This window comes from Ranitomeya variabilis, chromosome 8 (genome assembly GCF_051348905.1).
Source record: "Ranitomeya variabilis isolate aRanVar5 chromosome 8, aRanVar5.hap1, whole genome shotgun sequence".
In the NCBI taxonomy this organism is placed as follows: Eukaryota; Metazoa; Chordata; class Amphibia; order Anura; family Dendrobatidae; genus Ranitomeya; species Ranitomeya variabilis.
This window is the reverse complement of record NC_135239.1, coordinates 13772605-13797285: the sequence shown is the minus strand read 5'-3', so window position 1 is coordinate 13797285 and position 24681 is coordinate 13772605. Positions and strand designations below refer to the sequence as shown.

The 24681-nt window shown below is 47.8% G+C and overlaps 2 protein-coding genes across 5 annotated transcripts in view; one reads left to right on the top strand and one right to left on the bottom strand.

The window, feature by feature from the left end:
- LRRIQ3 (leucine rich repeats and IQ motif containing 3) overlaps window positions 1–4789 on the bottom strand; it is a 48601-nt gene extending 43812 nt beyond the window's left edge. The window contains exons 1-2 of one of the 3 annotated variants that reach the window (XM_077277334.1): window positions 4652–4789; window positions 2241–2519 (exon numbers count right to left, since the gene is read on the bottom strand). In XM_077277334.1, the coding sequence (XP_077133449.1) occupies window positions 2241–2495 (255 nt within the window). In that variant the 5' untranslated portion in view covers window positions 2496–2519; window positions 4652–4789. The other 2 variants (XM_077277335.1, XM_077277333.1) reach the window with 2 other exon arrangements.
- Window positions 4790–6772: 1983 nt separating this feature from the next.
- Window positions 6773–24681, top strand: part of LOC143788012 (serine/threonine-protein kinase TNNI3K) — a 179497-nt gene continuing 161588 nt past the window's right edge. The window contains exons 1-4 of one of the 2 annotated variants that reach the window (XM_077277331.1): window positions 6773–6996; window positions 9238–9401; window positions 11032–11124; window positions 13985–16682. In XM_077277331.1, coding sequence (XP_077133446.1) covers window positions 6848–6996; window positions 9238–9401; window positions 11032–11124; window positions 13985–15381 — 1803 coding nt within the window. In that variant the 5' untranslated portion in view covers window positions 6773–6847 and the 3' untranslated portion in view covers window positions 15382–16682. Of the gene's footprint in view, window positions 6997–9237; window positions 9402–11031; window positions 11125–13984; window positions 16683–24681 lie in introns of those variants that run through there. The other variant, XM_077277332.1, reaches the window with a different exon arrangement.

The following is a 24681-nucleotide window of genomic DNA, read 5'->3' as shown; positions in this document are numbered from 1 at the left end:
ATTCCATAGCGCTTTACATGTGAGGAAATTGACACATTGTTGCTCCTTTGACGTCAATTCTTTTAATCCCTTAACAACCAGTCAATGTTTTTCATCTATTTTTCATCAATGTGGGAATACCAGGTCTTGTTTTATGCAAGACTGATTATTTTCTTTTTTTGCCGCTGTTTTGGGGGTACAAATAAATTACTGTGCAATTTAGATTATTTTTTGTAGTTGTATAAATAAAAAAATGAATTTTTGTTATGTTTTTATTTTTGTACTTTTTATTATTTTTTTTAATATTTTCACTATGCGCCTTTCATATAAAATCACCTGCTGTGACTTTTTTTCCAGTTTATTACGGACGTATTGATACCTAAATTGTGTAGGGTTTTTTTTGTTTTCTATACGTATTGTAATGTATTTGATAGAAAAAAAAATGTGTCTGACAGCCAGAGAATATGGTAAAGACCATAAAAATTAGCGCTAAGTAAAAATGACCATATTTCTATGATCTGTATAAATAAAAAGAAAAACACAAAGTCTCAGGGGAGCCGAAGGAATAAAATAGCAAAAAACTGGACACTTGTGACCGGGTAACCGGTCCTCTTTAAGGGCTTCTACAAGAGTAAAACAATATGGTCATTCTTGTCAATGAGCGGTCTGCAACATTCGTCAACGAGTCTGACGTGTAATACCAGGCACTGCCTATAAAGAAGAGTGGCGCTATTTGTAGAAAAAAAAACACACTGTCCGGTCTGCCATCTACAACAAGTCACTCACCTTTAGGTAAAACATGGCTCTGTAGCGTTTTTACATTTTATTGAGCTTAAGCTGCAATATCAGCCACAACCTGTGGACCAGAGTGGCGCTGTTTCTGGAAGTAATTAACCATGGTTTTTTTTTATTTCTAAAACCCCCGTTTTTAGGATGCATTTCCTCTTTAATAAATTGGTCACATTGTATTTTAACACTTCAATGAGGCTAAAGTGCAATATCTGATTAACCTAAGAATAGGAGTAGTCGGAGTAATGATGCCTCTGGAAACTGTCAACGTGTATTCCCCTTTAAATATTAAGTGGCGTTCTGTTAAGGTTCAAAGAATTGTGATGAATAAATAAATGCTCACACGACAATTGAATAAACTAAAATGAATTTACTTAATAAAGATAATAAATATAAACAGTCACTCAAAATAGCAAATAATCAATAAAGTCATAAGTCATACATTACATTGGAAATGGTAGGAGTCAAATCAGCCTGCTCTCTCAGTGTCCTCTCTCATCCAAATCTGTCTCCCTCTGTCTGTCTGTGTCCCCTGTCTCAGGCAATACCTCCCTTTATCTGTTAAAGGCTTTTGATCTATATCATGGTATGTGTACTGAAGCCTTCAGGCCAAATGGATAAGAACACCACCTGGCACCCCTGGGGGCTTAACAAGTATGTGTCTAATTAGCATTTACATGATATTCCCCTGGTTCTCATCTTTGAAGATAAATGTAAAGTGTACACTGAATGTAAATAACTAGGTACTGACTATCTGGACAATTAACTTGTGGCTGGACAAGTTTTCAATTAGCTTTCTGTGGACTCCATTGAAAATACATATATACTGTATATTATATAACAAAACCAATCAATATCTCTATCATTCATATTAATTAATTGGAGTGTTGAAATCATTTAAAAAATATATAATACAACATAAGTGGTACAGAAGATGCGAATCTGAGCTTGGCCTATGGACTATTTTGGGAGAAAGTCGAAAAGATTTTTCCAATCTCAAGCATCCCTTTAAGATGACTTTACCCTTAAAGGGTTGATCCCATAAACAACATTTTTCACCTATCCTCAGACTAGATGATAAATATGTGATTCCGGGGGATCTGATGGCTAAGACCCCCGGTGAGGCCATGAGAACGTGAGGCCCAAAGTGCACTGTGTGAATGGAGCGATAGTGAGCGCCTGCAACCTCCATTCCTACAGACGTGACGGAAGCAGCGGCTGCACATGCTCAGTACGGCTCCAGACCGATACAGTTATCGGCTGTACTGTGGATAGCTGATAAATGTTGGTTATGGGACGGCCCCTTTAAATAAAGAGACATTTTCAATAGAAATTAAACACATGAATGAGACCGAGCTGCAATACCAAGAACGGCCAATGAAGAAGGGGGGCGCTGTTTATAAAAGAAAGTAACAACGTTGTATTTAAACATCATTTTGAAAAATATTTACAACGGCTATAAGACGCCTTACCTGGTTCCCGTGCAGGTCTAAGGTCACCATCTGCACGCAGCTCCTCAGCACTGCGACGTCCGTCAGGTAGTTATTAGCCAGGGTGCAGGACCTGAGGGCCGAGCAGGAGTCCAGGACCTTCACCTGCCTTAACAGCTGCTTACTTAAATCTAAAATCACAAGTTTCTCGAGCTCCGCGGTCCGACAATTATCCAGGGAGCGCCCATGTGCAAGTAACATGTCCTCCGAGGCCGACACCAGATATCGTTCCTCCATGTTGTCAGATCATCGGTCGGGATCCTGTAAAAGATCCAGAAGGTCAGACATAGCCACAAAGGGCAGCCGGGCCGGCGCTAGAGGGGGGCAAACTGGGCAGTTGTCAAGGTACCCCTTCACAGGGGGCACCAAACAAAAACGATGTAGGATTAGTTAGTGGGGTGGGGTTTATTTGGGGATTGAGGTGCAGCATTATGTGGGGACTAAATGGCATTATTATATGGGTAATGCACTGTATGGTACTGGGTATATGTGAGTGACATGGCACCCTATAACAGTATAATAAAATCGCTCTATGGCAGTATTATCTTTGCACGAAACAGAATGATGTAACTTTATGTGGCAGTATTGTCTTAGCGCTTTATAGTAGTTTTTTGTATCTATATGGCATTATTATATGGCCACGATAACGCATTATTATCTGGGTAATGTACTGTATGGTACTGGGTATTTGTGAGTGACACGGCACCCTATAACAGTATAATATAATCGCTCTATGGCAGTATTATCTTTGAACGAAACCAAATGATGTAACTTTATGTGGCAGTATTGTCTCGGCACTTTACAGTAGTTTTATGTATCTATATGGCATTATTATATGGCCACGATAACGCATTATTATCTGGGTAATGTACTGTATAGTACTGGGTATATGTGAGTGACACGGCACCCTATAACAGTATAATATAATCACTCTATGGCAGTATTATCTTTGCACGAAAAAGAATGATGTAACTTTATGTGGCAGTATTGTCTCGGCACTTTACAGTAGTTTTATGTATCTATATGGCAATAATATCTTGACACTGTATTATGTAAACTCTATATGGCAGCATTATTTTGACAGTAAACAACAGTATTATGTAACTCTGTTAGGCAATATTATCTTGGGACTTTATAACAATATTATGTAAATACTATGTAACAATATTACGCTCTGTATTTGGCTGAAATATATTGGCACTTTATAGCACTACAACGTAACCATATGGCAGCATTATGATGTCACCTTTTAGAGGTATTATATACTTGTATATTGCAGTATTATCTTGACACTATATAGCAGGACTTCATTGCACTTTCTAGCAGTATCATATTAACACTATATGACTACTGTTTTGGCATTATATGGCATAATTTGTGGGCTGAAATAATATAGTAATGACAATGGAGGGTGCCCTACATTACCGGTTACCCATTTTCTATATAGAGACCCCTGGCCCATAAATAAGTTACAGTTTAAACTAAGGGTATGTGCGCGTTAAATATTTAGTGCAGACATTTCTGTATCGCTGCAGAATATGTTGGCGCTATATAAATATAACTATTATTACGATATTATAATTATTATTATTATCGCTTGGCAGAAAAAAATGCAGCGTAAAATATGCACGTTTTTGGTACAGATTTTTCCCTAATTATTAGTTTGATCGAAATCTGCAGCAAAAACTCAGAAAGAATGTAAATCTGCCCCAGGAGACCCCCTAAGGAGGTACATTATTTGGAAAGAATTCTGAATGAGGAGATTGCTATTTAAGCAATTGCTGTATATGTTAGTGTAAATATCAAGCAATATTGTTTTCGCTGTGTGGACATCACTTTTACATTAGAATTACTGTATATAGAGGCCGCTGCACTGCTCCATTCAAGTCTATGGGAATTGTACAACAGCAGCATATATGAAGGGCCACACATTCATGGGCAACCCCCCAAAAATTAGACCTTGGGACTCCTCCATGCACCTGTAAAAATACTATGGGTTTTTTCACATTTTTTACTTTACATTGTAACTTGTTTTTACAGGAGTTTCTCAAGCTCTATAAAGAAATTTAACGGAAAAGTGCCAAAAAAAGCCATCCCGAGAGCATGCGGAATGTTAAAAAGCACAAAAATACAATGAAAAATCAGATTTAATGAAAGAAAAGCCACGACAAGGAGGAATTTGCAGCATTAATACCCATGAGCTGTATGGACAGTATGCAGTGGTGTGAATAAGCCCTTACTCAGACTTTTTTCCAGGCTGCCTCTGTCCTGGAGGGAGATGAAGGGTTAATCAGGGTGCCAGCTGCTGGCAGCGCCCATTATATACAGGCAGGTATACAGTATATACCCGGCTATTCCCAGGTGGCGGCTTCTTGAGAATCGCCCACAATTACCTGCGCTCAGACGCTTGTCTCACAATGGAATGTTCAGATACAGGACTGCGTGCTACATTCTGTTGCCATAGAAACCACAACAAGCCTTAAAGGGCCAGAGCCACCAGGCCTGCGCTGCCTCTACACTGTCACACAGCAAAGCCAGATCTATCACATGGGGAAAAATCACCCAAAATATTAAAAAAAATGCATTTAAAGCAAAAATTAGATTTAAACAATAGGTGATATTGTGATGATTGCTTCCCAGTAACAGGTTGTATGAGGCTGTGCTGCTGTTACATCAGGTTATCATTTCATGCAATCGGTCATTAATTATAAGGCCGCGCTCACACCAGATTTTGATGTTGCAGATTTTCTCTTCCTATATGGGGCTACATTCATTCTTTCATTCCATTTTTTCATTTGTTTTGTTTTTTACATATGTTATTATTGCATTTTTTCATTGTGTTTTTTTTACATATGTTATTGCATATTTTCATTTTTTTAACGTTATTATTGCATTTTTTCATTTTTTTTACATATATTATTATTACATATTTTCATTTGTGTTTTTTAAATATGTTATTGCATTTTTTCATTTTTTTACGTTATTATTGCATTCTTTTCATTGTGTTTTTTTACATATGTTATTATTGCATTTTTTCATTTGTGTTTTTTTACGTTATTATTGCATTCTTTTCATTGTGTTTTTTTACATATGTTATTATTGCAGTATTTCATTTGTGTTTTTTTACATATGTTATTATTGCATTTTTTCATTTTTTTACGTTATTATTGCATTCTTTTCATTGTGTTTTTTTACATATGTTATTATTGCATTTTTTCATTTGTGTTTTTTACGTTATTATTGCATTCTTTTCATTGTGTTTTTTTACATATGTTATTATTGCAGTATTTCATTTGTGTTTTTTTACATACGTTATTATTGCATTTTTTCAGTGTGATTTTTTTCATATGTTATTATTGCATTTTGTTCATTGTGTTTTTTTACATGATTTATTATTGCATTTTTGACTCTTGTTGGTCGTTCATCTATATATATAATTGTCTAAGGGTTTTTCTGTCTGTCCTGGAAATCCCGCGTCTCTGATTGGTCGAGGCCACCTGGGCCTCGACCAATCAGCGACGGGCACAGTATCGACGTAGATGTCATAATGGTTGCCATGGCGACGATGATGTCATAAAGGTTGCCTCGACCAATCAGCGACGGGCACAGTCTGCCGCGAATTCTGGAATCATCATTGTCCATATACTACGGGGACATGCATATTCTAGAATACCCGATGCATTAGAATCGGGCCACAGTCTAGTGTTTTATATTCGGCTACTTTGTTCTTGTTACTTGTGGGTATTTGGCTTTGACAAAACTTTATTGACATCGGTGCAGATTACGATGCGATTACGACGCAGTAACGCACTTAAAACCCCACGTGTGTTTACCTGCAGATATTCGGCATCTAATACAAGTCTATGGGAAAATCGCCACAGAAAACGCAGCAAATCTGCCAAAGAAGTCGACACGTGGCGGATTGGGGCCACGACCCGCAGGTGAGTGTCCGCTGAGCACAATGAAAGCAGAATCAGATCTCTACGGATCCCGTCTGCTGGATCTCTAATAAGGCTGCGTTCACACCACGAGGTTTCGATGTTACACATTTTCTGCACCAATTAAGTAAATTATTTGCATTTTTCCAAAAATAATGAGCCTCAAACACTCCCCAAAGACGCATTGTGTCGATCTCTCATGATTTGATGCCGGTAATTAACCCCTTGGTGGTTTTCGTGCCGTTCCGCGCTGTGTCCGCACCATTAAGTACAATAAGCTACGCAGTGTAAAAACGTCACCAGAACCTCCTCGTGTGAACGTCGCCTAGAAACACTAGTTGTAGAATTACGAAACACAGACTGTAGCGGCTTCAGGACATTTTTTCTTTCATTTGCAATTTTTTTTATAGTTGTATAATCCAGTTGATTTTGACGTTTTCTCTTATGATCGCGCTGCTGCAGCTTCAGGAAGTTGTTGTTTTTATTTTCATCCTTATATGAGAGAAAAGCAGAAAGAAACGACCTGACCCGAGTGAGGGAGGGGTCTATATGGGACGCAGGCCACGCCCCTCACACGGGAGCCCCGCCCTCTCAATGACGTCACACGGACCTTCCTAGCTGAGACGTGCTCGGTCCTCGCCCTGAACAATCATGGCGGCTGCGGAGGACACGTGTCCGCTGACGTCAGAGGCTGGAGTCACCTGTCCCTGCACCGGCTCCGGGATGTGTGAGCCGGGAGCCGGCGGTCTGCAGGGGGAGACCCGGCGGAGGCTGGCGCGGTACAGCGCCCTGAGAGGTAGGTGTGCGCTGTGCAGTCAGCATGCTGGGACTTGTAGTGCGCTCTGTAGCCTCACTTCTTGGTCTTACTTTGGGGTCACGTGACCTGAGCTGTCAGGGTCTCTGCTGTGATGGACGCAGCCATTATTTGCACCTGGTGTCCATTCACTGACAGAAAGCAGAGTTCTGACACAATGGCCACGACCGACACTGACCGGATCTACTTTATTATTTCTGAAAGAATCTCTAACTTTTTTGCTTTTTTTCCACTATTTTCAGTGACTTTTTTTTCTTATTTGCGATGAAAATACAGAACTGTTCCCACCCATGTGCTGTGCCAGGAAGTGTTGTCATAGGGTCTGTTCTGTGTATTGTATGTATCAGAGTCAGGCATGTGATCCGGCCCCCGCGGAGCCGCAGAGCGCACGTGTATCCGCCGTACACCACCGCCGCAGCCTATCTCCCAGAGGATAAGGCCTGTGATTGGCTGCGTCGTTCAGGTGCCTGGAGAAGGCTGCAGCCGATCAGTGACGTGACTCCTCCTCACCTGGCAGTAAGGAGTTAACACTAATCGCCCCATGCGCTGCCTCCACCGCCAGGCCCAGGTGTTAATGAACAGGTTTTCTTCCACCTCCTTCAGTCGTCCCAGGATAAGGCTACTGTGTCCTAATCCAACCCGTCATCGGCCGGAGCGCAGACGCCAAAACGCCACATGTAGCCCAGAACTGATCAATGAAAACTTACAGCTCCGAGCGAAAGAAAATAAATTATCACACGGCGCCATCGACAGAAAAGTGAAACAGTTACAGGTCTCAAAAAAACCAACACAAAAAAACAAACTTAAGTTTTTAATAAGGTTATGAAACGCAGAGCATCACAGCTATGATAGAAAGGGGTCAGGACACGCAGAGCATCACAGCTATGATAGAACAGAGTCAGGACACGCAGAGCATCACAGCTATGATAGAACAGAGTCAGGACACACAGAGCATCACAGCTATGATAGAAAGGGGTCAGGACACGCAGAGCATCACAGCTATGATAGAACGGAGTCAGGATACGCAGAGCATCACAGCTATGATAGAACAGAGTCAGGACACGCAGAGCATCACAGCTATGATAGAAAGGGGTCAGGACACGCAGAGCATCACAGCTATGATAGAACGGAGTCAGGATACGCAGAGCATCACAGCTATGATAGAACAGAGTCAGGACACACAGAGCATCACAGCTATGATAGAACGGAGTCAGGATACGCAGAGCATCACAGCTATGATAGAAAGGGGTCAGGACACGCAGAGCATCACAGCTATGATAGAACGGAGTCAGGACACACAGAGCATCACAGCTATAATAGGAGTCAGGACACGCCGAGCATCACAGCTATGATAGAACGGAGTCAGGACACACAGAGCATCACAGCTATGATAGAAAGGAGTCAGGACACGCAGAGCATCACAGCTATGATAGAACGGAGTCAGGATACGCCGAGCATCACAGCTATGATAGAACGGAGTCAGGACACACAGAGCATCACAGCTATGATAGAAAGGAGTTAGGACACGCAGAGCATCACAGCTATGATAGAACGAAGTCAGGACCCGCAGAGCATCACAGCTATGATAGAACGAAGTCAGGACCCGCAGAGCATCACAGCTATGATAGAACGAAGTCAGGACACGCAGAGCATCACAGCTATGATAGAACGAAGTCAGGACATGCAGAGCATCACAGCTATGATAGAACGAAGTCAGGACACGCAGAGCATCGCAGCTATGATAGAACGAAGTCAGGATACGCAGAGCATCGCAGCTATGATAGAACGGAGTCAGGACACGCAGAGCATCGCAGCTGTGATAGAACGGAGTCAGGACACGCAGAGCATCGCAGCTGTGATAGAACGGAGTCAGGACACGCAGAGCATCGCAGCTGTGATAGAACGGAGTCAGGACACGCAGAGCATCACAGCTGTGATAGAACGGAGTCAGGACACGCAGAGCATCACAGCTATGATAGAAAGATGTCAGGACACACAGAGCATCACAGCTATGATAGAAAGGTGTCATTATGTTGTTAGATTTTGTCCTGGGGCCTCAGTTTCTTGGTGCCAGAGGTGTTGTCTCATTTCCCTCCCTAGGAGTGTGTGGTAGATGGACTCTCCTACTTGAGGCACGGTGTCGGTGTGCAGCGCTCTCGGGATGAATCGCCTCTCCTATCCCAGGTAATTGTGCTCTGATTTTGTTTCTGCTCCCCCGTACAGGTAGAGAGGCGCCGGCCGGGGAGTTCTGGGATGTGGTTGTCATTACCGCAGCTGACAGACAGCAGGAGCGAGCTTATCACCGGCAGATCGCTGATAAACTGGCGAGGAGAGAACTTCCTCTCGGAGTTCGTTATCACGTTTTCTCTGATCCGCCGGGACCTAAAATAGGTGAGCTCTTCAGCTATCGTTATAATTGGTAGCCTTACACCTGGAGCAGCGCTCCCATCTGTGGCTTTGTGTCTCCGCCGAGCACACGGACTGCCAATTAGTGTTTGATCTGAGCCTATAAATATCCGTCAGTTCCTCCACCTTATTGTTAGCGGGAGAAGTGCCGGCGTCCCCTCTAATCTTCTCCCCACAACACTTAACTTCCCAAACAGCCGCGGTGTTGCCCACCGGGTGCTGCCCCCTAATGAGCATGTCGCCCGACAGGGGCGGGCCGCACCGCTCCTCTCTGCCGGCAGGGACGGGCCGCACCGCTCCTCTCTGCCGGCATCCACACTGCAGAAGTCCTCTAATCTGGAATCCTCTGACAGTTTAGCAGATATTCTGGATTATTGGACAGAGAACTGCATGGGATGTGCTGAGGCCGTGTTATATCGGCCTCGTATTTATCCTGTGCATTGCCTCCTGCCAGCTGACGATGTACATAGGTTTTGGTTTAAAGACATGAAAGTTGAGGGGTGCAAGGCATGTCGGTCTGTCAGCTGACTGCTGTCCATCCAGACCCCCCCAGACAAAGACCCTGCACGGCTCTGGTCTATGGCTGCTGGACCGGAGCCCTGCGGACCTCCTCCTACCTGCCGGAATCTTCCGAGAGGAGGTTTTTATTACTTTAGTTTTTATTTACTTGCTGTATTTGTTACTGAATTTTTTCTTCTTGCCATAATAAACTATTATTTGCATTAATGGGACAGTTGTGGCTGCTCAGTGCTGCCCCCGCACAGATGACCGAACAGGTGCAGCGCGACATGACCTCTGTCCGGTCTCCCCGGTGCGGCCCCTCACATCGCTGAGGCTGAGATGACAATTTCCCTTTTAAACTTCTAAAATCTTTGCAGTTTTCTCGCCTTCATCCAAAATGCGATGAGTGTAACATCTGACTAATCTGCTCCTCCTGTTGTCTGATAGATAGTGACGCCGCTCGTCCCCCGCCGCTGTGCAGCTGCAGGCGGCTCAGCGGGGGGCTGGGGGCTGCGCAGACTTCTCTACCGCAGTCAGCGAGGGGTCCGGACCTGTGTGATCAGCTGCCATATTATCTGACCCAAATTTTACTAAAGTTTCTGCCAAATTGTAAATATTCGCCCGGGACCGAATGCAAATCCCAAATCTAATAATCGTCTGCTGCACACAGGCGTCCGTGTCACTGGCGCATGCGGGGGGTGGTAGTCTGGCTTGCACATACGAGGAACTCTTTTTCAGCGCACATTGGGGAACCATTTTTCTGGCACACATGGGGGATACACCTGGCCCCCTGCTGATCACAACCTCTGACGTCCTCTGCTGTTGACTCCTGGGGGCCATTTCTGTAGCCCGTGAGCGTGTGTCTGACCGTGCGCACAGTGTAGGGACGCATCCTCATCCGGCAACACCCTGATGTTCGTTCATACGTCTCCAAGAGGAGCGGCGCACTACAGAGTCCAGGATTGTCATTTTGTGGGAAATGGAAGAATTTATTCAATAAGTCAATAGAATCGATCTGTGCTGCTTTACATATTACAGTATTCGTGCTCGTTACCTTTTTTTCTGGATTATTGTAATTTAATAATTTTGCTCTTTTTTTTCTTTGTAAATGCAGGTAACGGGGGCTCGACGCTGTGCGCCCTGCACCGGCTGCAGCAGCTGTACCCCGGCGTGCTCTCCTCCTATACGGTGATCCTCATCCATGCCGGTACGTCGCAGCTTTTCTCTGATAATTTTCCCATTATACGAGGAATAATTAGCAGCCGGGATAATCGATGGATAATCTCCACTCATCGTGTTGTAACTAATTAGACATAATCAATGCGCTTACATGCGGCGGCTCTACTAATGATTCTCAATTATCCAAACATCCTTCCCCGTGTCAAGAAGAGTTTGTGTAATGGTCTCTGTTGGGGTCAATGTCTGCTAAGTGATTCACATCTATCCACATGTACCGCTGCCGATCTGTGGGGAAATGTCTATAGGAGAGCTGCCGATATAACATAGGTAGACATTGGCTGCAGGCTGGTTCACCTGAGAGACGTTCCCCCTGCACCCTCACATACTCCAGACATGGTCAGGCCTAGTGTACATGTGTTCTCAATAGGGAGAGGGGAGTAAGCTAAACTGTTACCAAACCCCATCCTCGTCCTCTGGGCCCCCTCTGTTATGACCCCAATGGCGAGGGTCTCAGAGGAACGTAGAAGTCTGCAGAATACAAAAATCCAGCTCATAGGGCAGTGGTAACTGGGTTGACCATATATCTACTCCTAACGCCAACACTAGAAGTAGCCGGGAATCATTCCTATGTTGATTCTAGATGACACGCGCCAGCCGGAGAATCTAGCTACCCCTAGTAGAGGAAAACAAAGACCTTTCTTGCCTCCAGAGAAGGGGACCCCAAAGCTGGATAGAAGCCCCCCACAAATAATGACGGTGAGGTAAGAGGAAATGACAAACACAGAAATGAACCAGGTCCAGCACAGAGAGGCCCGCTTACCAATAGCAGAATAAAGAAAGGTAACCCATATGGTCAACAAAAACCCCATCAAAATCCACACTGGAAACTCAAGAACCCCCGAACCGTCCAACGGTCCGGGGGGAGAACACCAGCCCCCCAGAGCCTCCAGCAAAGGTCAGGACACAGATTTGGAACAAGCTGGACAAAAATACAAAACCAAAACAAATAGCAAAAAGCAAAAGGCAGACTTAGCTGATATAACTGGAACCAGGATCAGTAGACAAGAGCACAGCAGACTAGCTCTGATAACTACGTTGCCAGGCATAGAACTGAAGGTCCAGGGAGCTTATATAGCAACACCCCTAACTAACGACCCAGGTGCGGATAAAAGGAATGACAGAAAAACCAGAGTCAAAAAACTAGTAACCACTAGAGGGAGCAAAAAGCAAATTCACAACACCCCTCCTCCTGTGTCGACTTTCCCCTCTGGTCCCCCTCCTCTTCTTTTGACCTTGTCCTCTGGGCCCCCTCCTCTTCTTTTGACCTGCTCCTCTGGGCCCCCTCCTCCTCTTTCGACCTTTTCCTCTAGGCCCCCCTCCTCCTCCTCTTTCGACCTTCTCCTCTAGTCCCCCCTCCTCCTCCTCTTTCGACCTTCTCCTCTAGGCCCCCCTCCTCCTCCTCTTTCGACCTTCTCCTCTGGGCCCCCCCCTCCTCCTCCTCTTTTGACCTTCTCCTCTGGGCCCCCTCCTCCTCCTCCTCTTTTGACCTTCTCCTCTGGGCCCCCTCCTCCACCTCTTTTGACCTTCTCCTCTGGGCCCCCTCCTCCTCCTCCTCTTTTGACCTTCTCCTCTGGGCCCCCTCCTCCTCCTCCTCTTTTGACCTTCTCCTCTGGGCCCCCTCCTCCTCCTCCTCTTTTGACCTTCTCCTCTGGGCCCCCTCCTCCTCCTCTTTCGACCTTCTCCTCTGGGCCCCCTCCTCATCCTCCTCCTCTTTCGACCTTCTCCTCTGGGCCCCCTCCTCCTCCTCCTCTTTCGACCTTCTCCTCTGGGCCCCCTCCTCCTCCTCCTCTTTCGACCTTCTCCTCTGGGCCCCCTCCTCCTCCTCTTTCGACCTTCTCCTCTGGGCCCCCTCCTCCTCCTCCTCCTCCTCCTCCTCTTTCGACCTTCTCCTCTGGGCCCCCTCCTCCTCCTCCTCTTTCGACCTTCTCCTCTGGGTCCCCTCCTCCTCCTCTTTCAACCTTCTCCTCTGGGCCCCCTCCTCCTCCTCTTTCGACCTTCTCTTCTAGGCCCCCCTCCTCCTCCTCTTTCGACCTTCTCTTCTAGGCCCCCCTCCTCCTCCTCCTCTTTCGACCTTCTCTTCTAGGCCCCCCTCCTCCTCCTCCTCTTTCGACCTTCTCTTCTAGGCCCCCCTCCTCCTCCTCCTCTTTCGACCTTCTCTTCTAGGCCCCCCTCCTCCTCCTCTTTCGACCTTCTCTTCTAGGCCCCCCTCCTCCTCCTCTTTCGACCTTCTCTTCTAGGCCCCCCTCCTCCTCCTCTTTCGACCTTCTCTTCTAGGCCCCCCTCCTCCTCCTCTTTCGACCTTCTCCTCTGGGCCCCTTCCTCCTCCTCCTCCTCTTTCGACCTTCTCCTCTGGGCCCCCTCCTCCTCCTCCTCTTTCGACCTTCTCCTCTGGGCCCCCTCCTCCTCCTCTTTCGACCTTCTCCTCTGGGCCCCCTCCTCCTCCTCCTCCTCCTCTTTCGACCTTCTCCTCTGGGCCCCCTCCTCCTCCTCCTCCTCCTCTTTCGACCTTCTCTTCTAGGCCCCCCTCCTCCTCCTCTTTCGACCTTCTCTTCTAGGCCCCCTCCTCCTCCTCTTTCGACCTTCACCTCTGGGCCCCCTCCTCCTCCTCTTTCGACCTTCACCTCTGGGCCCCCTCCTCCTCCTCTTTCGACCTTCCCCTCCGCCCCCCCCCCCCCCCTCCTCCTCCTCTGTCGACCTTCTCCTCTGGTCCCCCTCCTCCTCTATCCGGTACAAATGCTCGTCTCTGTCCGGCACCTCTTTCGTTCTGCAGACGGACTTGCTACAAGTTGTTTATATACTTTGTCTTTCCTTTTTTCCCCATAATATAGGCGGCTACAGCCAACGATTGCCGAATGCGAGTGCTCTGGGCAAGATCTTCACAGCATTGCCGTGCGGTGACCCTGTGTACCAGATGCTGGACCTGAAGCTGGCCATCTACATAGATTTCCCCTCCTGTATGAAGCCGGGCGTGCTGGTGACGTGCGCAGACGACATAGAGCTGTACAGCAGTGGCGGGCTGGCGGTCACCTTCGATAGACCAGGCATCACCGCGCTCGCTCACCCGTCCACCCTGGAAATAGGAATGACGCATGGGGTGTTTGTGCTGGAGAATCCCCCCTCTGAATATGCAGACTTGCAGTACCGGACGTGCCGATCGTACCTCCACAAGCCCAGCATTGAGACAATGCGCCAGGCAGGGGCCATTTCCGGTCCCGAGTCCACGTCTGAGGTGGTTTATACGGACAGCCTGTATTACATGGATCACGGCACCATGGCGTTGTTTCTCCAGTTCTTCGAAGAATTAGGAGTTGTTACTTGTGAAATCGATGCCTACGGAGATTTTCTGCAAGCCCTGGGACCCGACGCGACCTTGGACTACACCGAGAACACGGCCAACGTGTCCAAGATCGAATCCCAGCTCACGGAAGTGAGAAGAAAAATCTTCCATCTACTTAGAGGTACGGAATTCACGGTCATCGCCCTCAACAAGTCCAAGTTCTACCACATCGGGACCTTGCAGGAATACGTCCACCACTTCACCTCCGACGCTTCGCTCCGGGCAGAACTTGGGTTACAGTCGAAGGTTTTTAGCATTGTTCCGGATCATGATGGAGATGTTAGCGAGAAGGCGTGCGTCATCCACAGCCGATTAGATGCCAAGTGCAGAGTCTCACCTGGAGCAGTCATCGAATATTCCAGGCTGGGCCCCGACGTGTCCGTGGGGGGATCCTGCGTTATCAGCGGCTCGTCCATAAACCTCAGATGTGTCGTCCCAGACAAGTCTTTCGTGAGTTCCTTCAGTCTCAAGATTGACGGCCGAGTGATGTTTGCTACCGTCCTGTTTGGGATTGAGGATGACTTGAAGAAGAGCGTGGCTTCCCTGACGGATCTGAACGCGCTTCAGATATTCCGATCCAGCCTCGTTCTGCGCTTCCAGCTCTGGGGGATAAAAGTTTGTGAAGAGCTTTTCTCTGGCGATAAGAAGTCTTTCAGTTTATGGAACGCCCGCATTTTTCCGTGTTTTGCGACGATGCAGGAGTCTGCTCGGGCCTCGGTGGAGATGCTGGAGGCTATGAGCGGCAAGGCGGCGGTGGATCTAGGAGGCGTCAGGAGAGTTTCCATCGAGGAGATGTTGGCTTACAAAAACATTAATGAAATGTTAAACTTCAGACGGCTCCTTCATGAAGAAATCCAGATTCAGCGGCAAAGAGAAGCCGCTAATTAAACGTCGTGTCTGTTGTTGAAATGGACTTAAAGGTACTAGTAGGCGACTGCTCAGAATAATCTGTACATGAGGAATAACTCCTTTTCTGGCCATTATCTGACTTGTAGCCTGCATTTTTCTCCATTATTCCCCTTTTCAGACTGCATATTTCATTTTCACTTGTCTCTGAGCTAGTGGGTATAGACAAGCTGTTATGATGTCTCCAATACACAGCACACAGAAATTAGGGATTCCTGTATCTTTAGCAGTACTGAGCAGTGTTGCTGTGAATTCAGCTCTAAGGTGAGAAACACTTACTATACAGTTTCTGTTGCACAGAGGGCATTACACAACAGTACTGAGCACTGTAGCTGTGTATCAAGTTCTGAATAGAGATAAGAAAAAAAACTTGCCAGTAAGTAGCAGCATAGGTATGCAAGTTGTTTATTTTTTTTTTTTAGTCTTGCCCCAGAGCTGGATTCTCAGCTACTCTGCTCAGTGCTGTGTCATCCCAGCTGCTGCTTTTTACTGTGTCTTTTGGCTTCTCTCTCTATCAGTTTCTTCCTCCTCTCCATAGACTTTAATAGGCAGCTCTATTCTGATGTCCCGGTGAGTTGGCAGTCTGTTTGTCTTGTTTGAACCAAGGCAGATTTTAGAAGAATTTTTAAGTGAATGATGAATTCAGGCGGCGCTGGGAAGGTGGTAAGAAGTGGCTCATAAGTGGTGAAAGGAGCAGATTTCTCTTATGATATATTATATACACACCACCGTGCAAAAAATGTCCAAGATGGAGACTTGTGCCTTGTATGTTACTATGTCTGTCCCGGGATTGTAGACTTTTTCATACATTGTATCACGCGGCTTTGTATTGATGCCAATCTGTGTTTTATGTGGGGTTACATAGTATCTTTCCAACTTAAAAAGGACATTTATTTGATAACCTATGAACATTCTCTCGTTAGCCCCGTTGCTTCAATCCGCCGGTCACCGTTCTCTTCTGACTGTAGCAGCGTACGATTGTAATAGCTAAGCCAGACCCCTTCTCCGACCTATTGGCGGCTTAGCTATTAAAAATAGCGGTCAGACGGTCTCCTTCAGGCAATGTGCCAGTAACAGCCAGACATAAGATACGCCGTCCTGTGTGGAGCAGCTGGGACCGCGACCCAGGACATCGGGATTAATGGTAGCGTATTAATGATGTATCCTAACCAGTCCACATGCCGTCAACACCGCTATGTGGGTTTCCATAGGACAATGGAGCCCGACGTGGCGTCTTCCCATAGCAGACGTGCCTGTATATAATATGTGAAAGATAGCCGTAGGCACTACTATTGATGGTGGTGCACAAGTAGGTGCCCAAACCATATACTATTTAGATAAACTTGGCACACACACGTGATGAGATGCTTGTGAGAATATTTAATTTTAAGGAGAGTACATACACTAGACGAGCGGTGGATGCCCGTCCAGGACCATACTCCTCTGGCGCCATATATGGTTTATTTCTAAGCTGATCCTGACACTCAGAGGGGGTTAAAATCTCCTTAAAATCCAGTAAACAAACGTATCTCTAAGAGAGGTACATTGATGAAGGTCTATGACCGAAACGTCTAGTGTATGTACTCTCCTTAAAATTAAATATTCTCACAAGCATCTCATCACGTGTGTGTGCCAAGTTTATCTAAATAGTGCCTGTATATAAGGCAGGAGTGAGGCCGCCGGCGGAGGATGGAGTGATAATTCTCAATAATTACCAAGTCAGAAATGTAGACGGCACGTCCGGCTGTGATAACCATCACCATTCCGTAATGTGACTGCAGCACTAATTACTCCGCTGCTGGAGGGGAGTGTTCACCGCCCAAACCCGGGGATAGCGGCATTCAGGGCCCGGCGGCAGCGGCTCACATCATCACATACGACGTCCATTGTAAGGTGCTGCAGAGCTCCGCGTGTTACATGCAGATTGGCCGCACGCTTGTTACGAGCTCACCCTTTGCATCTGACATCTGCAACAAGTCCGCACCTATATCTTCCCGAAAATCGATGTGATACAAGCAGAGTTTTGGATAGATTTACCGTGGACAAATCTGATGTGCAAACTGTGCGGCCGCGCTGCACCCCGTGTACATCCCTTTACAGGTGACATGGTTTTGCATGCCGTGTTAGTATCCAAATAGTATCTCCAAAATTGTCCACAGTTTTCTCCAGGCCGTGACGGGAGGGCGACCCAGGTTACGGATGGCCGTGAAGGGAGGGGTGACCCAGGCTGCTGACGGCCGTGACGGGAGGGCGACCCAGGCTGCCGACGGCTGTGACGGGAGGGCGACCCAGGCTGCCGACGGCTGTGACGGGAGGGCGACCCAGGCTGCCGACGGCTGTGACGGGAGGGCGACCCAGGCTGCCGACGGCTGTGACGGGAGGGCGACCCAGGCTGCCGACGGCTGTGACGGGAGGGCGACCCAGGCTGCCGACGGCTGTGACGGGAGGGCGACCCAGGCTGCCGACGGCTGTGACGGGAGGGCGACCCAGGCTGCCGACGGCTGTGACGGGAGGGCGACCCAGGCTGCCGACGGCTGTGACGGGAGGGCGACCCAGGCTGCCGACGGCTGTGACGGGAGGGCGACCCAGGCTGCCGACGGCTGTGACGGGAGGGCGACCCAGGCTGCCGACGGCTGTGACGGGAGGGCGACCCAGGCTGCCGACGGCTGTGACGGGAGGGCGACCCAGGCTGCCGACGGCTGTGACGGGAGGGCGACCCAGGCTGCCGACGGCTGTGACGGGAGGGCGACCCAGGCTGCCGACGGCTGTGACGGGAGGGCGACCCAGGCTGCCGACGGCTGTGACGGGAGGGCGACCCAGGCTGCCGACGGCTGTGACGGGAGGGCGACCCAGGCTGCCGACGGCTGTGACGGGAGGGCGACCCAGGCTGCCGACGGCTGTGACGGGAGGGCGACCCAGGCTGCCGACGGCTGTGACGGGAGGGCGACCCAGGCTGCCGACGGCTGTGACGGGAGGGCGACCCAGGCTGCCGACGGCTGTGACGGGAGGGCGACCCAGGCTGCCGACGGCTGTGACGGGAGGGCGACCCAGGCTGCCGACGGCTGTGACGGGAGGGCGACCCAGGCTGCCGACGGCTGTGACGGGAGGGCGACCCAGGCTGCCGACGGCCGTGACGGGAGGGCGACCCAGGCTGCCGACGGCCGTGACGGGAGGGCGACCCAGGCTGCCGACGGCCGTGACGGGAGGGCGACCCAGGCTGCCGACGGCCGTGACGGGAGGGCGACCCAGGCTGCCGACGGCCGTGACGGGAGGGCGACCCAGGCTGCCGACGGCCGTGACGGGAGGGCGACCCAGGCTGCCGACGGCCGTGACGGGAGGGCGACCCAGGCTGCCGACGGCCGTGACGGGAGGGCGACCCAGGCTGCCGACGGCCGTGACGGGAGGGCGACCCAGGCTGCCGACGGCCGTGACGGGAGGGCGACCCAGGCTGCCGACGGCCGTGACGGGAGGGCGACCCAGGCTGCCGACGGCCGTGACGGGAGGGCGACCCAGGCTGCCGACGGCCGTGACGGGAGGGCGACTCAGGCTGCCGACGGCCGTGACGGGAGGGCGACCCAGGCTGCCGACGGCCGTGACGGGAGGGCGACCCAGGCTGCCGACGGCCGTGACGGGAGGGCGACCCAGGCTGCCGACGGCCGTAAAGGGAGGGGTGACCCAGGCTGCCGATGGCCGTGACGGGAGGGCGACCCAGGTTACGGATGGCCGTGAAGGGAGGGGTGACCCAGGCTGCCGATGGCTGTGACGGGAGGGCGACCCAGGTTGCGGACGGCCGTGACGAAAGCGGTGGCCCAGACTTCGGACGGCCATAACGGTTTAGGGGGTGGTCAATGTAATTTTGGGAGGTGGGGTTTGAAAACATTAGAAGAATATTATAAATATCTGCATTTTTGTATTTTTTTTTTTTTCCAGCTATTTATTATTTTATTGGTAACATGTATCCTGCACTTTTGGACGTTGATCTTTTTTTCTTTCTGTATGGTTTTATGCGGGATCTTCCATCACATCTCGTGTCTTTCATGGCGCTGGTTACTTACGCTGTTTTTATCTGTTTGTGCCTCTGACAATAAATCCACCTCGGGATCAGTGTCCGTGTCGGCTGCACAATTATCATCTAATGGATGAAGACACCGGGATGACGTCTGCCACCTCTGCACTTCTTATACACACATTTCGGCTGTGTCCTCTGGCGAGCCTGGGGGAAAGAGCCTTAGAAACTGAACAACAAGAACATTCTGGGAAACCGACGATAAGAAATAATATACAAGATTAGAAAATCACAGGTATTTTTATTATTAGACAGTGCCCCTTCTATCCACAGGTTGGGTCTGGTATTACAACACTTAAGGGGAATGTGTTAAAGAAAAAGTTCTGTTCGGTAGACCGCACTCCTCACAGTCATCTCATTATCATCACAGACAGGATCACATCTATAACAAGATGATGCAGGATCTCCAATTTTCAATATATGATGTCACAGCTCACCTTCTCCTCCTCCTCCCTGCACAGTGACCTCTGCACAGATCACAGAGCATCCCCACAAGGAAATCAGTTGGTGATGGTCACAGCTCACTCTCTCCCCTTCTCTGCACAATGTCCAGAGCATTCCCACAACTCTCCCATTAGTCAACGCCAGACTATTGGTACCTAAGCGCCTTGCTCACTGAGCCGGCCTGTGGCAGCATGTGCTTTGACAGATTCTGTATCCTCAGCCCGTTTTGTGATATAAGATACCATTTGGTAACAATGTTTTTGCCTCTTGTATCTATACAGAAAAAGTTATCATTTTGGGGCCGCCCACAATCTGATTCCCTGTCATACACATACCAGACCCTAATAAAGGTGAGATTCACCTATTTTAATTTATTTTTTTAATTGTTCATTTTCTTCCTAAGTGCAGAGTTAATTTAAGATTAGTCAGAAAGTTTTCTTATTTCCAGCCTTTTTCCAAAGTGTCTGCAAGTTCTGTATATTGATAACTGTTCTGCAAAAATGTTACGAAATCCATCAGAGCTCCCGGTTCTCACAGCTCTCTCTGCCTTCCCTTGTTTTGTTGTTAGAAGAAACAGCAAAGGGGGGGGGGGGGGGTACACAGATCTCCTCAGTTTGAACATGGAAGAAAGCATCTACAGTATCAGGGAGGGCGGATAAAACGGGTTGCAGATGATGAGGAAAGTACTTGAAGATGAAATGCGTGCAAGATAGACACTGTACTGATATGTAAGCTAATGAATACAGCAGCACCTTTAATACACACAGAGCTCACATCCAGACTGTTACTGGGAAAGACACACAGACCTCACATCCAGCCTATATTACTGGGAGAGGCACACAGACCTCACATCCAGCCTATATTACTGGGAGAGGCACACAGACCTCACATCCAGTCTATATTACTGGGAGAGACACTGACTTCACATCCAGCCTATATTACTGGGAGAGGCACACACCTCACATCCAGCCTATATTACTGGGAGAGGCACACAGACCTCACATCCAGCCTATATTACTGGGAGAGGCACACAGACCTCACATCCAGCCTATATTACTGGGAGAGACAAACAGATCTCACATCCAGCCTATATTACTGGGAGACACACAGACCTCACATCCAGCCTATATTATGGGGATCAGACACACAGACCTCACATCCAGCCTATATTACTGGGAGAAACACACAGAGCTCACATCCAGCCCATATTACTGGGACAGACACACAGACCTCACATCCAGCCTATATTACTGGGAGAGACACAGACCTCACATCCAGCCCATATTACTGGGAGAGACACACAGACCTCACATCCAGCCTATATTACTGGGAGAGACACACAGACCTCACATCCAGCCTATATTACTGGGAGACACACAGACCTCACATCCAGCCTATATTATGGGGATCAGACACACAGACCTCACATCCAGCCTATATTACTGGGAGAAACACACAGAGCTCACATCCAGCCCATATTACTGGGACAGACACACAGACCTCACATCCAGCCCATATTACTGGGACAGACACACAGAGCTCACATCCAGTCTATATTACTGGGAGGGACACACAGAGCTCACATCCAGCCTATATTACTGGGAGAGACACACAGAGCTCACATCCAGTCTATATTACTGAGAGAGACACACAGACCTCACATCCAGTCTGTATTACTGGGAGAGACACACAGACCTCACATCCAGCCTATATTACTGGGAGAGACACACAGAGCTCACATCCAGCCCATATTACTGGGACAGACACACAGACCTCACATCCAGCCCATATTACTGGGACAGACACACAGAGCTCACATCCAGTCTATATTACTGGGAGAGACACACAGAGCTCACATCCAGCCTATATTACTGGGAGGGGCACACAGAGCTCACATCCAGCCTATATTACTGGGAGAGAAACAAAGACCTCACATCCAACCTGTATTACAGGGACAGACACACAGAGCTCACATCCAGCCTATATTACTGGGAGAGACACACAGACCTCACATCCAGCCTATATTACTGGGAGAGAAACAAAGACCTCACATCCAACCTGTATTACAGGGACAGACACACAGAGCTCACATCCAGCCTATATTGCTGGGAGAGACACACAGATCTCACATCCAGCCTATATTACTGGGAGAGACACACAGACCTCACATCCAGCCTATATTACTGGGAGAGAAACAAAGACCTCACATCCAACCTGTATTACAGGGACAGACACACAGAGCTCACATCCAGCCTATATTGCTGGGAGAGACACACAGAGACCTCACATCCAGCCTATATTACTGGGAGAGACACACAGAGCTCACATCCAGCCTATATTACTGGGACAGACACACAGAGCTCACATCCAGCCTATATTACTGGGAGAGACACACAGATCACATCCATCCTGTATTATAGCTTCAAATTTTGTGCTATTTCATTAACTTAAAGTAACTACTAACTTCTGTAAAAGATTATTTTAAATAATTCTTTATTTGAACATTTTAGTAAACAAAATCACACAACTGTGACAAGTCATGAAATGCCATCATAACGTGATGTCACGAGGCATCCTAAGGCTACTTTCACACTAGCGTCGGACGACGCACGACGAATTGCGTCATTGCGATGTACCGACGCTAGCAGTGAATGCGCCACACAACGGGGGCAGCGGATGCTGTTTTTCAACATTGTGAGGTGCGGGGAGGAGGGGGCGGAGTTCTGGCCACGCATGCGCGGTTGGAAAAGACGGGAACGACGCACCAAAAAATGTTACAAGCAATGTTTTTTGGTGGCGACAGTCTGACGCAACCGTCGCACTGCGTCGCTAATGCAAGTCAATGGAGAAAAAATGCATCCTGCAAGCACTTTTGCAGGATGCGTTTTTTCTACAAAACGACGCATAGCGACGTGCAGTGCACGACGCTAGTCTGAAAGTAGCCTAAGGTGCTCAAAAACATTTTGAGACAGACAAAATTGTAAAACATGACTAGTAAATGAAAAAAAAAAAGAGTACATAGAAAGGGACCTAACGATTTTCAGGATATGTTCGGCTGTCTCAGAACAGAAAAGTAGTTTCACGTGAGGTCAGTGACTTCTAAAAATAATTATTTTGATGCTGGAGAATTCCATAATTTTTAACCATTTAGAATATGTTTAAGGGGTGTAGGAGAAAACACAAGTCTAGTGCAAAATTACAAACTCTTAGTAGATGTTTTGATTGATGAGAATTTCCCATGACCCTTCTGCTGCTTGTCTACAACCCTCACTTCTGGGATAGAACAATTCCACATATACACAGTGCGATTCGTGGCCATTTTGTCATTGGCTGCAGCGGTCTTGCTGGTGGAAAGGTGACTTCTTCTGTTCCTGTGTAAGCACAGACCACAGAGCGGACTGCACTGGATCCAGGTGGGTGCTAATAGGGGAGTATCACTTGATTTGTTGTTTGTGGGGGGGGTTTGCTATTGCTATAAACCACTGATGAATTTTTCATTTTGCCTGGGGAACCTGGTTCTGGCCCAGTATTTGTTTCCAGGCTTCAAGAACGTCATGACTATAGCACGTGACCACTGCAGTCAAACAAAGCATTCCCAGGGACTGGTTGCAGTGGTCATATCTATGCTGTAGTTGTGACGTGACCACTGCAGCCTGTCGACAAAGACCGGGGGTGGCAGCAGATGGACAGATTGCTTTGTTTTTGAACCACATAGTCTTGACTAGTGTAAAAATACCAAAGTTAATCTTGAAAAACCCCTTTAAGGGGCAGGAGTTCTCCTTGCGCAGATCTTGCTGGTGTAAGGAGGCTGGAGGTGATCGTACGGAGCCAATAGGCGGCCATATTGGTACTCCGGAGAAGCCGAGCCACAGTAGGACATTGGTACTGTGTACAACAAGTGATCAGATGATCGCAGGTCAAGTTGCCTAAGTAGACAAAACAAAAAAGTTTATAAAAACATAAAAGTTCACAACTCCCCATTTCCCCCCTTTAAAAAATAAAGCGATAAATAAATGAACACATTTGATATTGACACGTCCATAAATCGATCAAAACATTACAAACTAAAATAAAACTAATAAAATAAAACTAAAGTGCAAAAATAAAAATTGTGCATGGTGGAAAGGGGTTAATCAAATGGAAATCGCGGCCGCGGAGCTTGCAATCTGATGTTCCCGGGGTGGGGTCCTGCACGTTTTTGGTGAACACCTAGATATTGGTCTATACACGTGCGGACTGGTATCGTACATTTGCTGGAGAGCCGAGATCTTAAGAAAGTAGTGTAGGAATTAATCTGCCGTCTCCGAGCCTTTGTGTCGGCCTGAACTTCTGTAATGGATTTTGCAGAGAAAAAAAAAAAGTAGTAATTGGTGTAGAATTGTCTGCGCTGTCATGTCAGTCTAATATCGGGTGATGGATTACCAGCAGGATGGCACCCGGGCTTTCATTAGAAAGGTGTTTGTGCAGATTAGTGGTCTGTGCAAGTACAGCACTGATAATTCTAATGGCCGGACGGCAGGTAATTAATTTTATTTTTAATCAAGTTAATGGCAGGAGAGTAAGGAAAGGGCGACGATGTTCCAGTCCTCACAGCTATACTGCCTCGATTGATTCTCGCGTCCGATATTTAATAGGAATAAAATCATCCAGAAAATTAAACCTCAGATATGATGGTGACTCTTACTGGAAAAATAAATAAGAGCAGATTTCCTTCAATTTATGTTCAGCCCCCAAAATTCCAGATTTTTAAGAATTTCATTTTTCATAGTGGA